At 37.4% G+C, this 16,096-nt stretch overlaps 1 protein-coding gene across 1 annotated transcript in view; it reads left to right on the plus strand.

The window, feature by feature from the left end:
* Positions 1-16,096, plus strand: part of SPMIP2 (sperm microtubule inner protein 2) — a gene marked incomplete at both ends in the record, with an annotated part of 83,975 nt that overhangs the window by 43,671 nt on the left and 24,208 nt on the right. The window contains 2 exons of the mRNA XM_081304382.1: positions 481-713; positions 14,140-14,198. Of these exons, the coding sequence (XP_081160508.1) occupies positions 481-713; positions 14,140-14,198 (292 nt within the window). The remainder of the gene's footprint in view (positions 1-480; positions 714-14,139; positions 14,199-16,096) is intronic.

The raw sequence follows: 16,096 nt of genomic DNA on the forward strand, positions 1-16,096 counted from the left end.
ACTTTGCTCATCATCATCTAGTAATTTTCTCAATTTCCAATTGCTTTTAATACATGTGGGGAATATCGTCTCATTTCAGATTTTATCCAGAAAAACACCCCAACATATGAAGACCTACACTCTGAATATGTGTGAGGAATTTTTGTATATCAAATATGTCTATATTAAACAGAGCAGTTAGTGGGGTTATCAAGAGCCCAACTTTCAAGGCAGCCTCTCTGGGCATGAAGATCTTGTTAGCTATGACAAGCTACCAGTCTTTATGTGCCTTACTTTCCCATCTGAGGAAAATAATTCTACCTCTCCCATTTGGTTATTAATAAGGATTAATTGAATTAACACATCTAAAAGGCTTATAATAGCACTTACAAACATGGTAAGCAGTGGCTATTATTATTTCCACCATTAAAATAAAGGTATCTTAGCATAAAGTGGGAGGAATGTTGTTAAAGTGTTTTTTTCTTTTCCTGTCTCTTTAAGGTCCACATTATGTAAAGGATCATTTACCTAAAGTTCATCAGCACACTTCCTATATAGGAGAAAAGCGTCCAGTGTTAGAAAAAACTGGAGATCTTAAGTATTTATGGAGGCCTGCCTCAAACAGAAGCTGGCCAGCAAAATATAAACATGAGTATGTCGGTGGAATTGGTTGGGGAATACAAGACTATAATTTCATCAACAAATCCAGACGAGAGAGCGGCTTTCATATCAAGGTACTGGCCTTAGATTTATGCTCTTCCTAGCGTATTGTTTTGTGACTTCAGTTCTTTCTGGGTTTGCTTCCACAAGCTATTTCAGGTACTTGATCTCTTATGGAAAAAATAATGGGATTCTAGTTTTGCAGAAACATAAATTGTTTGAATAAATGTTCTTGCTACCGCAACGCCCCCTTATCCCTTTTAATACAAGAGAGGGGAGGTGTGAAGAAAATGAAGCGATGGATGATCCCAAAGCATTTGGACTTGGTTTGGGGATGCATTCTGAGTCACATGGATGCGGAGGCATTCGAACACTCTTCCCCCATCCCAGCACTGTTCTGTGAGTGGGTGGTGTCAAGGAAGGAAAACGTGTTGGACATGATCCACAGAGCCCAAACAGGAGTCTCAGATCTTTGGAAGCCACTGAATTGCACACGCCTGTGTGTCAGTAATTCGGGGTATGCAGTCAAATGAGATTTAGAAACCTTGTCTGATTTCCTTTAGGTGATGTGGACACAGGCATGTGCCCACCGTCTCCTCTGGGAATGGAAGAGAATGTAAATGATTTTGGAACCAGAATCTGAGAATTCAGGTATCTATTTCTAGGTAGGCCTGTTGCATTGTCTGAAAACTGAATGTGCCAGTTATGCAATAACCAGAGTTCTTAAAATTCTTAAGGCAATGTAGTGCAGTCCCACATGGTGAAAAGAAAGAAAGATGGACCTTTGAATAGCCCAAGTTTGTCTATGCAGGAGAATAGTTTGGAACTCAGTCTTGGAAATTGGAAACTCAGATTTGGGTCTATCTCTGTGACTTTGGGCAAATGACTTCACCTTTCTGCATTCCTGTTCCCTGCTCTGCACCTGGCAGTACTGGCAGCGGGAGGCCCACGTCACAGAATCACCTGAATTCCTATCCTGGTTCTACCAATTCCTGGTTGTGCATGGCCTTGGTTAAGTTCTGCTGTGATTCTGTTTCTTCATTAGGAAATCTTTTTAACCTTTGCTTGTTTATGTATTTGTTTATTTGATGCTAAGGCTCGAACCCAGTGCCTCACACATGCTAGGCAAGTGCTCGGCAAGTGCTCTACTACTGAGCTACAACCTTGGCCTCCCATTATGAAATCTTAATATCTACCTTAATGTGCTGTCATTGGCACTAAACAGGTTGATCCATAGTGCCTGGCATGTAAGGAGCTCTATATGTATTTAATATTATTATGTTGCAAAGATTAAATATGAGAACACAGAAATGCACTAAGCCTGATGTCTGACAAATGGTTGCTATCTAAATTTTAGTTATTTGTATTAATTCTTGTGTTTCTTTTCATTTTTAGTTTGTTTTGTTTTGTTTCTGTTTTATGTTGCCTAGGCTGGTCCTGCACTCAGATGATCCTTCTGAGTAGTTAGAAGGACTGGTGTGAGCCACTGTGCCAGAATTGTGTTTAATGTTACTCAGTATCATTGAAACAGAATGAATGCCCTGAAACGTAATGTTAAACTTTATGCTATTCCACTTAGGCAAAAATAAAGTTCTGAAATTTGATTAAATATCAAACTGGCCACCAGCAAGGAAAGTACAACCCCAAAGCAAAGCAGTCAGTTCTAAGAGATCCCAAACTCTGGTTGCCTGGTTGCTTCCCTTTGGTTGGGGATGTCCTGCTTACACACAGTCTGCAACCTGTCTGGCCATCTGAGCATGTATGACCTCTCCTCCTTCTTAATCTTTAACTTAAGGACCCATTTTTCTGCTCAAAAGAAGTGCAACCAAATATTCCTTAGTTTTTAAAGCAAGTTGAGAATCTAAAAGAGATGGTCACTGGAAGTTAGCTTTCCAAGAAGGTATTTATTCAGTTTCTCTTGTTAGTGTTTCAGACTGCATTTAATGGGGCTTGGTAACAGTATCCTCTTGATCTCTGTGGCAGTTAGTGTGAGCCATGCAGGGATTTTCTTTCCCAACTTTTCACACACTCAGAAACTGGACTTGTTTGGCATGTGGTATAAGATGATCCCAAGTGTGCTGAGCATCTACACACTTTCTCAGTCTTGGCACTTTAACATTAATTATTTCCAAGGATCTATCTGTCTCAGATAACAAGCTTGAAGAACACTTTAAAGAATTCCTTGGAGGGCTGGGGATGTGGCTCAAGCGGTAGCGTGCTCGCCTGGCATGTGTGCGGCCCGGGTTTGATCCTCAGCACCACATACAAACAAAGATGTTGTGTCCGCCAAGAACTGAGAAATAAATATTGAAAAATTCTCTCTCTCTCTCTCTCTCTCTCTCTCTCTCTAAAAAAAAAAAAAAAAAAAAAATCCTTGGATATAGAGCTTTATAATGAGAACAAAATTATTCTAAGAATGACCATGAATATAGTCACTTAGAATGAGTATTCATATTAGCAAAGAACCATCTGCGATTTAACTACCGGTTAAAACTGGTTTTGTCCCTGGGAATGCTAATCTTCTGCATATCTAAGGTGAGCTTCCTTCCCTCTGTTGTTATCCAAGGAAAATCACAATACCATTCTTTGAGTCTAGACTCAGATTTTGATTCCTTATCAACCCACAGCTTCAGGCAGCTACTTCCAACCAGTTAGACCTGGCGCATGATTGACACGTGAACTGACACACACATATACACACCACACATGGCAAACGCACTCCCACATACACAGAAGCTGTCAGAGTAGTGGTCTTAACCTAGGTTAGCCTCACTGCGGAGCCAATCAGTTCTCCAGTGTGGTGCCACTTAGGAAATGTCCCAGTCCACTTCTAGTTCTTTCTCCAGTACCTCACCTTTCTGTAATCTCTACATCCCTCACTCTTCCTGGTCCCATCATAATGCAAATTAAAAATGGTCAATTCTTGTTTTGATCTGACTACAGACACTTCTCAGTGTCTCTCACTTCGTGCTCAGACCTTCATCTACTGGATTTTATAGCTCTAACAGCTGCTTTTCTTAATTTATTGATGCAGGTCTAAGACAGGCAGCAAAGGAAGCTCAGCCACCTTCAATAAACTCCAGGTTAAAATGTTTTGGGCAGCTGCCCCCTACCTGGGAACTGTCTCTCCTATTTGGGGCAGGAGGAGGGTTTCTATAGATCATCTGGCTTTTGGCAGGAAGATAATAACTTCCATGCTGAGTGACACCTGAAAAATTCCTCCCACATTTTAGAGGTCAGTAAAAAACCACAAGATTGGATTTCTCTTCTGGGTATTTTTTTGTTGTTTTTGTTTTTTTTTGTGTGTGTGTTTAGCTATTTCCTCCTCACTTTATGTGGTTTTGATGCCATAATAATTCATGTGTGTATCACTGAGGAACCATTATTTTTGTTATTATTTCAGATTTAAGAGCAGCAGATTCCTTTTGTTTAAATGGATCTGGTTTCTGCCAAACTATATACATTGCCTCCACAAGAATCTAGGAGTTCAACCTGCCTCCTCCTGGCTGGTGTGATTCTGCTCCCCTGGCCTTTCTTCAACCCAGACCTCAAAAGAGTCAGCAGCTTCCTTGATGGCTGTTTTCTGCTCCTGCACTCTGGCCTCATGACAAAATGATTTAAGTAATTTGCGTTTCCCACAGAAATGATGTCACACTGTTCTCAAGTACTAACTCTTCATTGATGTGATCCCAAAGACAACATTAAATCAATTAATCTTAACATATATCACAACCAATTCATTGCACATTATGGTAACTTTTAAAAATCCCAAGAGAACCAGGAAAATCCATCAACATATTCACATGTGATATAGTAACTAAAAAAATTTGAGGTTTTGTTATTTCTGCTTCATTTTTTTTAATATTTATTTTTTAGTTGTAGGTGGACACAATACCTTTATTTTCTTTTTATGTGGTGCTGAAGTTCAAACCCAGTGCCTCACACTTCTAGGTGAGCCCTCTACCTCTGAGCCACAACCCCAGCCCTCTGCTTCATTTTTTTTAAAAGATGAGAGAGAGAGAGAGAGAGAGAGAGAGAGAGAGAGAGAGAGAGAGAGAGAGAATTTTTTAATATTTATTTATTTTTTTAAGTTTTTGGCGGACACAACATCTTTGTTGGTATGTGGTGCTGAGGATCGAACCTGGGCCGCAAGCATGCCAGGCGAGCGCGCTACCGCTTGAGCCACATCTCCAGCCCCTCTGCTTCATTTTTAACTGCACCAAATTCCACTATCATGAGCTAGGAGGGCTTCTTTGGGACAGTTTTATGGACATTTGAACAGATTTCTGATGAGCTATTGAATTTCTTGAAGGCCAGTAGGATAAGCTCATTCAATATTTGTCGGTTTTTTAGACTTTTTCCTCATGATAGATTTACTTAGAGAATACATATATGAAAACAGCTACAAGTAACTGGGTATTTAATAAGGAATTATCTTTACTTTACAGGTAGGAAACTGAGATATGGACAGGTAAGATTTTTGCCTGAGGCCACACAGCTAGTTAATGGTATAGCCCAGATTTCAGCCCAGGACATGGAATTCAAGGAAGTACATGATGTAATAAATGAAACAACAGACAAAGGTCCAAACATTAGATTGGAACTGCTGGGTAGCATGTTCATGTCTGTTGTCAGTTTTCTGTAAAGTGAGGTGGTATCTGACTAGGTCAATTCTAGTTGCCTTCTCTGGTAAGGAATGTCTGTCTGTCTTCATGGTGCTCTTAGTTTTCTCCGAGTTTCCCACTCTGCCTTGTTTGCACACAGTATACTTCATTTATAATATTAAAACAAATTGTACCACTCATATATTTGATGGTCAAATAGCTTGGTAATAGCTATTTTTGAATTTTTTACTTAATAAGTATTTTATAACCCTTTAAAAAAAATATCAAATATAACCATTAGTACTTTACAGGGAGGTGGGAGTGGGACAAGAGAGATGATAGTAAAGTCTCACCAAGCCAAAACCTTTTTTCCTTGTCCCAACCTAACTTATGCAGTACCAAAATGTCCTTCCCTTTTTTAAGTTTAAGGGTGGGGGGGAAGCATTAACAGTGTGGAGTTGCTAAGTATATAGAATACCCAAAAACACATTTCAGAATTTCTGGGTTTCTTTTCTACCCCCCAAATTTTCATTTACCTTTGGCTCATTTAAATAATTATAAAAACAGCCACATTGTTGAATCTCATTAAAAATCCTAATTTCCAGATGTTGTTATCAATATAGAAGATTTGAAAAGATAATAATGCTTCCCCATTCTAACCAAGTTATCTAAGCAAAATAGAAAATAGCTTTTCTAAAATTAGACATGTTCTTTTCCAGACAGGCATGTGTTTAGTTCTCACTCTTTTCTTCTTGTAGTTATTTGCATCCTAACAGTTGTGGTTTAATATAAAAATAATTGCATTATCACCTTTCATCCTTAAGTGCTGGATAAAATAATACATTTCATGATCCCCCCAGGAAGCTCTTAGGGAGTGCCACATGCTGCCCATCTGTGAAGGAGGAGAAACCCTTTACTTCTTTGAAAATAGTATATTAATACCATTAACCTCCTTCTACACAGGGTTATGTTTTAGCCTATTTTATAAAGCTTGGCTCTATGGAATTCTTCAAATAAATTGAAGGAAGTCTTATCCTTATGAAATCTTACTTGGAACTGAACCTCCTGAAAATAAATTTTAGGTTTGATGTTTTCTTTCTCTAACAGGCCGTGGAAATAGCAAGGTGGTTGGGTCTTGCTGATCTGCACTCTCTCCACGGTGTTTGGGGCGACTCCATGAGGAATAGTGAATTCAAATGAGCCAGGCACAGAAAGACAAGCTCCCACTCTTATGTGGAATCTCAAGACTTTGACCTCATAAAAGTAGAGAGTAGATTGGTGGTGACCTGCAGCAAGGAAAAATGGGGAAAGGGAGAGATGGCCCAAGGCTGATCAATGGGTACTAAGCTACAGCCAGATAGGAGCAAGGAGTTCTGGTGTGCTGTTGCACAATAAGGTATTTATCAATAATGATAATATGCTACACATTTCAAAAAATCTAGAAGAAAGGAGCTGGAAAGTTTTCTCAAAGAAGTATAAGCTGGGCACTATGGTGCATGTCTGAAATCCCTCTGACTTGGGAGACGGAGGCAAAAAGATCACAAGTTGGAGGCCAGCCTCAGCAACTTAGCAAGACCCTGTCTTAATTAGGGTTCAGATGTATCTCAGTGGTAATGCAACCCTGAGTTCAATCCCCAGCACAAAACAAAACAAAACAAAAGGGACGGGGTGGGGGGGGGGAAGAACAAGAAGATAGATGCTTGAGGAGATAAATATGTTTAATCTGAGTTTAACATTACATAATTGGGTATTGAACATTTCAGGTACCCCATTAATATGTGCAACATTTTTTATACCTTTATTTTATTCATTTATTTTTATGTGGTGCTGAGGATTGAACCCAGGGCCTTGTACCTGTGAGGCAAGCACTCTACTGCCGAGCCACAACCCCAGCCTCTAATATGTGCAATATTTTATGTACAAATTCAAAAAAAAAAAAATTAAGAGAAAGAGAAAGAGAGACAATTTTTTAATGTATATATTTTTTATTTTTTAGTTTTCAGTGGATACAACATCTTTATTATTTTTATGTGGTGCTAAGGATCGAACCCAGCGCTCCGCGTATGCCAGGAAAGCGTGCTACTGCTTGAGCCACAACCCCAGCCCATCAAAAACAAATTTTTAAAAAGTAAAAATAAAATATGATTAATAGTTTTAAAAGAATAGTGCCTTCAGTAGCTCACAACATAGCCACTGATCTGCACTCTCTGCACTGTGTTTGCGGCAATTCCATGAGGAATAGTGTATTTGAATGAGCCAGGCACTTTCTACTGGGCATTTCAACCCTAAATGACCTGGCCTCTCAATTAAACATAATACTTTCTCTATTGAGATGACTAATAGGCAATTATTGGTAAATTGGAAGAGAAACACATTCTGATTTTCCCATCTTTTGTTAAGATGTGGATATGTGAGTAGAAACAAGAAAAAGGTACCAAATGCTATTTGAAGCCTCCTGGTGGTTTTATCCTTTAATTAAGGAAAGCTAAAAATACCTCCTGGTGGTTACCAACTTTTCTAGAGCCTGACATGTCTCAAGTATATATCTAAATGTCTTGAGTATATATCTAAATGTAATCACCTTTTTCTTAAAAAAAAAAAAACTTCTTAATGTTAATTTCTCAAAGTTAATAATTAAGCATATGTTGTATATTTTCAATAAATATTATTCAGTAATGATGGAGACACAGAAAATTAAAAAAGGATTCACTTAAAATGGATTCTAGTAAAGTCGTGATATGACTTCACTGCTCTTTCAGGTGTGTTGTCAAAGAATTCTGAAATTTGTGCATGATCTAAGCACAGGTGTATTTAAAAAAAAAACAGGACATCTGTTTTCTAAATCTACCATTGATCCTGTCTTTTTAAGGTCACCGGGGAAATCCTTAAATCATCATAAACTGACAATGATGGTTTTCCACTATTCACACCCAACACCCCCAGGGTAACTCCACTATGCTGACAAAAATGCATAGAATGCAGAGCAAATGAGACCAGAAATCTGGAGCTATCTATTCTTTGCCCAGGAATGAATCTAGGAAATCAAGGAATCTTAATTGAGAAAATTAGAAATAATTCATTTAAAATGGGGACCCCTGCTATGTGGTCCCCGCTCTGTGTTTGGGCACAAAAAAAATTACACTGAAATTATGTGCTATAGGAGTCTACTGTGAAAGTTTCTTTGTGTTGTTGCAGAAGTTCTTAGTGTGACTATTGTCAGCAATTATGCTATTCGGTCCCAAGCCATGTTCCAACCAGCTTTGAGCAACTTGGCTCTGAAATTTGTTGTATTTGACTTTATACTGATAATATTAGCACTACTTATGCCTGTCTACCACCTCCTAGTGCATCGCATGAGTTAGGTGATTATCCAGAAATGTTGAGAGATGTCGACTCAGAATTGCCATTATTCTCATGCAGTGACTTTGCTGAGAGACCAAATTGTAGATAGAAATGACATTTTAAGTGTGCATTAGATTAGCAATTATTCTACTCCCAGGTTATTCAATAAAATCATTCAAAAATTATTTACCTTTTTTTTTCACTGAAATTTATACATTCTGTTAGCATTTAAATGCCTGAACTACCACCCCTAGTGGTAGAGCTAATTGGGCAATTAACTTGGGGGAAGCTCACTTTTTAACCTTACAATTAACAACAGTGGTAAATGCATTAGAAAACTCCAAGGGAGAGTACAAATGCAAAATAGGCGCTTGATTGTATTTCAGAAACTGTGCAAAGAGTGCTCAGAGATTTGGGAAGCTCTGGTGTTGCTTTCTTGTAGCTTGAATAGTGGAAATTGCTCAAATTTCAGACCCTGGTAGAAATAATGAGCCAATATGGCTCAAGAACTATCAGAAAGATTCATTACCCATCACAAATCATAGCAGTTCCCAACAAAATACATTCAACAGAATAAATTCTGGTCTTTCACTGAAAGAAAATCTCAGTGTATCACGAATCATAGAAACACTGAGGAAAATGTATGTCTCCCTGAAAGAGTACAGGGAGAACATAACAGAAATTTGCGTTTTCTTCAAGAATCAATTAGATAATTAGCATTAATTTTCCAGGCAAATCTATTGCTGTATGTGGCTTACAAGCTCAAGTGGCCAGTTGCAAAACTTTTTATTTACCTCTTTCACATGCTAGTCGACTATTGGTTGTTATTGTTTTTGTTTTTTTTTTGAGAACTCCTCAGTTTTCCCATCTATAAAATGGAGATTATATTGGTTTTCAATTGCTGTATTACAAGTTAAGCAATTTAAAGCAACACCTATTTTCTCAGAGTTCTTAATTTAGGTCAGCAGTTCAGAGCTGGCATGACTGGTTTGTCTGCTGAAGTCTCTCAAAGTGGAAATCAGAGTGATACCTGTGGTTTGAGGTTTTATTACCTGCACAGAATTTTGAACTACAGCATTATAAGGACCCTAGAAACATGATGAAATATGTTGCTCCTTATTTGAACACCCGACAGAAAACAGAAACACCAGGACCATAGTCAACAAACTCATGAAACCCAATTTTTAGCTTATTTGCTGGAAATTGATCAATTAGTTTAAATTATTTAAAAACCCTGCAGTTATATTAAAAAAAAAAAAAAGAAAGAAAGAAAAGAAGAAGAGGAGGAGGAGGACCAGGGTATCATTCCTGCTGCAATTCAAGCCCGCCTATAATGTGGTATAAAATGAAATATGGTCTCTATATTGTTCTTTTTTTTCCCTTTTCTTTCTTTTTTTTTAAACTTTTTAATAAGAAAAATGCATCAGAGTAGTTATACCTTAAATACAGATTTTCCAAAAAGAATTCTTTTGATTCTACCCATGCTCTGAATATAAAACAAATACTTCAAATGCTCCATTCATATCAAGGCCTTTATGCCCCTTTCTCCCTCCTGACAGCTCCAGTCTTGAAGAGGTAATATTATGCAACTTGCTGATGCAGCTTCAACAGGAAACACTTCTCACAGGCTGTGGGAAGAAAGACACCTAAGGGGTTAACTGTAATATTTTGCAAATTGAGGCAAGTGGAGAAAAATACATTAGCATAAGAAAAGGTAGCCTTAGGGGGATTTTTCCACTCAAATGTTTGGTACTGAGAGTTCTATGTTACCAAGGAGGAGGCTAGAGAAGAAAACCCTAGTGTCTACAAATTCTCCAAATGCACAGCCACTGTATTCATTCTACCGGTGAGAAAGACCCAGGGTTATAGAGATGGAAAAAGGGTTCTTTCTAGTAAAGAGAGCTAAAATTGGATATACTAAGAAAAGCATCCTGGTGTATGATAATAACGCAAGAGGATTCCACAGGGATCAATTCTAAAAAGATTTCCTAAGCATGTCAGGACTAGACAAGTGGTTTGAGATTAACAGTGAACATCTTAAGCAACAATTTTGATATTTAACTAAAATGCACCTCAAATGTCTGTAATGAATTAACTCAAATTTAACAGATCTTTCTCATTTCAGAAGTTGTGTTTAACTCACAGTATTTGAATGTAGTGTTTTCCTTTTAGTAATGCCTACACTAATTTAAATATTGCTTTGCAGAAAGTATCCAATTTGGAGCTATAATTATTTTTGTTAGTTGAAAATATTCAAAATAGGTATGAAAGGTTTGCATTAATTTCCTTAAAATACTGCAAATTAGTTAACTGTTTCTATGAATATGTTAAATTTTTATTAATTTATATTATATTTTTGTGGTGCTAGGGATTGAGCATGCTAGACAAAACACTGAGCTACATCCCCAGATGAATTAGTTGTAATTTTATTTTATTTTTAAATCGTTGATAGATAGTTATTTTATTTATTTATTTATATATGGTGCTGAGAATTGAACCCAGTGCCTCACACATTCCAGGCAAGCTCGCTACCGCTGAGCCCCAGTCCCAGCCCTATAATTTTATTTTTAATTAATTACTTTATTGGTACTGGAATGAACCCAGGGGTGCTTTACCATTGAGCTACAACCCCATTTCCTTTTATTTTTTATTTTGAGACAGGGTCTCACTAAGTTGCTTAGGGCCTTGCTAAATTGCTGAGATTGGCTTTGAATTCATGATCCTCCTGCCTCAGTCTCCCAAGTCATTGTTATTTTTGAATTTTTATATATTTGTTTTTTTAGTGTTGGGAATTCAACTCAGGGCCTCACACATGCTAGGCAAGTGCTCTACCACTGAACTATATTCCCAGGCCTGAATTCATTTTTTATTTTATTCTTTATTATAATTACTAATACATAGTCATTGTACAAATTAATATTTCAAAGTGATACTTCCATACATCCATATATTATCCTTTGATCACATCCACCTTCCCTCTTCCTTTTCCCCTCCCATCTCCCTCCCCACTTCCACTTCCCTAATAGTCCCTTGTCTACTTTCAGGGCATTATTTCCTGGTTTCCATGTATGAGAGAGAATATTTGATACTTTTCTTTCTGTGTCTGGCTTATTTCATGTCACATGATGACTTCTAGTTCCATCCATTTTCCTGCAAATCACATGATTTTGTCCTTCTTTATTGCTAATAATACTCCAGTGCATGTATACCACATTTTGTTTATCCATTTATCTGTTGATGGGCACCTAGGCTGATTCCATAACCTGACCATTGGGACCAGTGTGCTGCAATGACCATGAAGGTACAGGTATCTCTTTTGTTTGCAGACTTCATTTCCTTTGGGTAAATACCAAGGAGTGGGATTGCTGGATCTTACGGTAGATCTAATTTTATTTATTGAGAAACCTCCATACTATTCTCCATAGTGGCTATACTAGTTTACACTCCCACCAACAGTGTAAATGTCCCTTTTCCTCATATTTTCACCAGCCTTTGTTATTTTTTGTTTTTGATAATAGTCACTGAATTAGCCTTTTTATTTTTCTCAATATTTATTTATTTTTCCACATTTTTTAAATCAGTGCATTATAGTTATATATAATAATAATGGGATTTATTGTTACTTATTCATGAATGTACACAATATACTATAATTTGGCCAATATCACTCCCCAGCATTTCTCTCCTCCCTCTTCTTCTATCCCCATATCTCTTTCCTCTACTGATCTCCCTTTGATTTTCATAGATCCCTGGGTCCCCCACCTTTTCTCTGAATCAGTTTTTAAATCAGTCTTTTCCTATTCTTATGAATTACTAACCAGTAAAAAAATAAATTGATTTATTTGATTCTGAATTTCATTAGGTTTCACATCACAGTGAGCATGTCTGTCTAAATAAATCAAGATAGAAAAAGGGCAGGTTATTTTAGATCATATAACTTTTCTGAAATTATCTACTGATATCTATAGGAAAGATGGGGGGAAAAAGATGTTTTATTTTGTTTCTAAGAAAGATCTTTCCTAAGAAGATGTAGTTTTGGGTTATGAAAAAACTGGAAGCATGCTGGGTGTGGTGGGCATGGCCTGTGATCCCAGCAACTAGGGAGGCTGGGCAAATTCAAGACCAGTCTCTACAATTTAGCAAAACCAGCTCAAAAAATAAAAAGGGTGGGGCTGTAGCTCAGGAGGAAAGCACCCCTGGGGTCAATCCTCAGTATGGAAAAAAATGGTGGGGGGCATTAATAGTTCAAGATCAAAAGTTTTCCAAGTCCTGGAGATGTTTTGCAGATGCTGATAATTAAATTATGTAGAAGTTAATGGATATAGTCCATTTGCAGGGAATCATGTCAAGAATTGATTGAGGAAACAAAGTTACACCATGATCTTTCCATTATATGCAGATTATTACTTTCACATTTTCTGTGGAGTAGTGGGGGCAACCCTGCATTCAAATCTTGTTCCTTTTCTGTGTGGACATTCTAGAGATCAAGTTTCAGGTCTTTAACCTGGATAAGGTAACATAAAGAAACAATTCAACTGGGCACTGTGGTGCACACCTATAATCCCAGTAGCTCAGGAGACTGAGGCAGGAGGATCACGAATTCAAAGTCAGCCTCAGCAATTTAGTGAGACCCTGAGCAACTCAGTGAAACCCTGTCTCTAAATAAAATGTAAGAAGGACTGGGGATGTGGCTCGGTGGTTAAGTGCCTCTGCAGTCAATAAGCAAAATCTTTCTAAACCAAAGCTTAAGGGAAAAGGAAGAAAAAAAGGGAAGAGAAAAACAAACTAAAGCTAGCAGTAGGTCATTCCTTTGATGATAACATTTTCATAATCTGACTTGCTACTTTTGGGGATGTTACAAATCTGGCATCTTATATCAATGTAAATAAAGATGCAATCTAAAACTGAAGTGAATTACTCTTTGATAATTTTTATCATAGTTTCCCAGCCCCTTTATGGAAAACTGAGAAATGAGTATAGACTCATACCCTTTTCAACATAAATCTGACACCCTTATTTCCCATATTTATTTCCAAGATATGCCACTCACTGGATGGATCCTGGGGAGGAGGAGTTGGTCCATAGAGGTCATTCATTCAGTAATGAAAGATCATTTCAGTACACATGGGAGAATATGGGAATTATTTTTTAATGTGGAAAGTGGTACCAAACTCCTAAATATTTTGTCAGTACTCTTATTATATGCTTTCTGAAGGGTGTTTCCAGATCTACCCCTGACCAAAGGTGTCTCAAATCCAGCACTTTCTTATTCTATTGCCACCACATTTTTAAATTCTAGGGCAAGAAGGTAAAGAGAAGAATGCTAGACTGTTATGGTCTAAATGACAAATAGTAGTTTAGAATGCCTGCTTATTCATGGAGTCCTAAAGGTATCAAGGGGCTTGAAAGCCAGGAACTTGACCATCCTTGTCCGCAACACCTTCTTTTCACAGATAGGGAAATTAAAGCACATTGGATCATATCTATTTTAATTCTTATACTTCTTATGTTGGTACCTTGGACTGATGGTACATTTATTTTCTTCCTTTTACAGCGTGGAGAACTAACACTTGAAGCTATTAATAAAGTAAACCATAGATATCAAAACCCATGGTAAGTCTCTCTCTCTCTCTCTCTCTCTCTCTCTCTCTCTCTCTCTCTCTCTCTCTCTCTCAATATATATATATACATACATATGTGTGTGTGTGTATTTTTTGAGGGGTGGTGCTAGGGATTGAACTCAGGACCTCATGCATGCTAGGTAAGCACTCTTATACTGAGCTACATCTCTAGCCCTCCAAATCTGTTTTAAATTAATGAGTTTCCTTCCTAAATTAGTAGCAGGTTTTTTTTTTCAACTTCTGAAAATATACTACCACTTTATTTCTTTTTATTTCACATAGATTAGATGGTTAAGATTATAAACTTTATTCCTACTAGACAGGATAAACTTTCACTATCACCAGGTTTAATTAAGGGAAGGAAGGAGTAAAGCAAGCATTCGAAAAAGAAACTGTCAGAATATAGTAAAGATACACAAACCTGCAGCTCTTAAGAACAGCAACTCAATGACCAGGTTAGCTTCAGCTCTATAAATAATGGGGAAACTATTAACTTTTTTGGTTAAAAAATTCATTTCATGCTGTTGGCCTAGAAACCATAATAGAAGGTAACCTTGGTTAATAAACATAATCCTATTGGAGTCACATAAAGACTTGAATTCATGCTGTCTTAAGGTAATGTCAAACCAAAATAAAACATGTCCAGCTCAAGGCATGGTAAATTAACGGGAAAAGAGCAAAAGGCTGGGCTTGTCAATTAGATGGAACATAAAATTCAGATTCTAAGAGGGATCAATCAGCATTGCTCTTACTAGACTGCAGATTGAATACTGTCTCTATTATTATAGGTTTTGGGAGGTAAAGGTTTCTGGGGTCTACTTTACCTCATTTTTAATTTTTGAAGGATACAGTTCAGTTATTTAGCATGTGCAAAATTATTGTATTTTAGTCCCTTTCTGCTGTACTCCAACAACATAAACTGCACAGACTAAAGACAAGACTTCAAAGTTCACGTCAATAGCCTATTACAAGTCAGGCAGGGTAGCATACTCCTGTTAAGACCAATCACTAGGGAGGCTGAGGCAGGAACATAGTGAGTTCAAGGCTGACCTCAGAAATTTAGTGAGATTCTGTTTCAAAACAAAAAATAAAAAGGGCTGGAATCCCAGTGACTTAGGAGGCTGAGGCAGGAGAATCGCGAGTTCAAATCCAGCCTTAGCAACTTAGTGAGGCCCTAAGCAACTTAGTGAGACCCTATCTCTATAAAATATAATAAATGGTTGAAGATGTAGCTCAATGGTTAAGGGCCCCTGGGTTCAATCTCTAGCATTACCCCCCCCCCCCAAAAAAAAAGGACTGGAGAGGTAGCTCAATGGTAAATAGACCCTGAGTTCAACCCCCAGTACCACAAAAACAAAATGAACAAACAGCCTATCAGGTACTAATTCCAGAATAATAAGAGGTTCCACTGGGCAATTCATGTAACTTGTTAAGCATATTCCACATATAAAGCTAAATAGAATAGTTAAACTTTATTGTATGAAAAGCACGTTCTCACTAAGATATTCTACTTTGTTTAAATGAGATTGTTGGTATCTACTGAAAATACCCTATCAAATATTTTCAAGCAAAGAAAAGCATTAAAAATCACTAGAAATCAAGGAAATTATAACAAGTGTTGGTGATAAAAGTGTGAAAATTTGCTACATTTATTTTTTTTATTTATTTTTTTTTTAAAGAGAGAGTGAGAGAGGAGAGAGAGAATTTTCAATATTTATTTTTTAGTTCTGGGCGGACACACCATCTTTGTTGGTATGTGGTGCTGAGGATCCAACCCGGGCCGCACGCATGCCAGGTGAGCGCGCCACCGCTTGAGCCACATCCCAGCCCCAACATTTATTTAAATATTAAAAAATTTGTTGGGAAGTGTTTGAGAAACATTGAAGCTTT

The sequence above is a fragment of the Spermophilus citellus genome (assembly GCF_964194105.1).
Source record: "Spermophilus citellus genome assembly, chromosome: 8".
NCBI classification, from domain to species: Eukaryota; Metazoa; Chordata; class Mammalia; order Rodentia; family Sciuridae; genus Spermophilus; species Spermophilus citellus.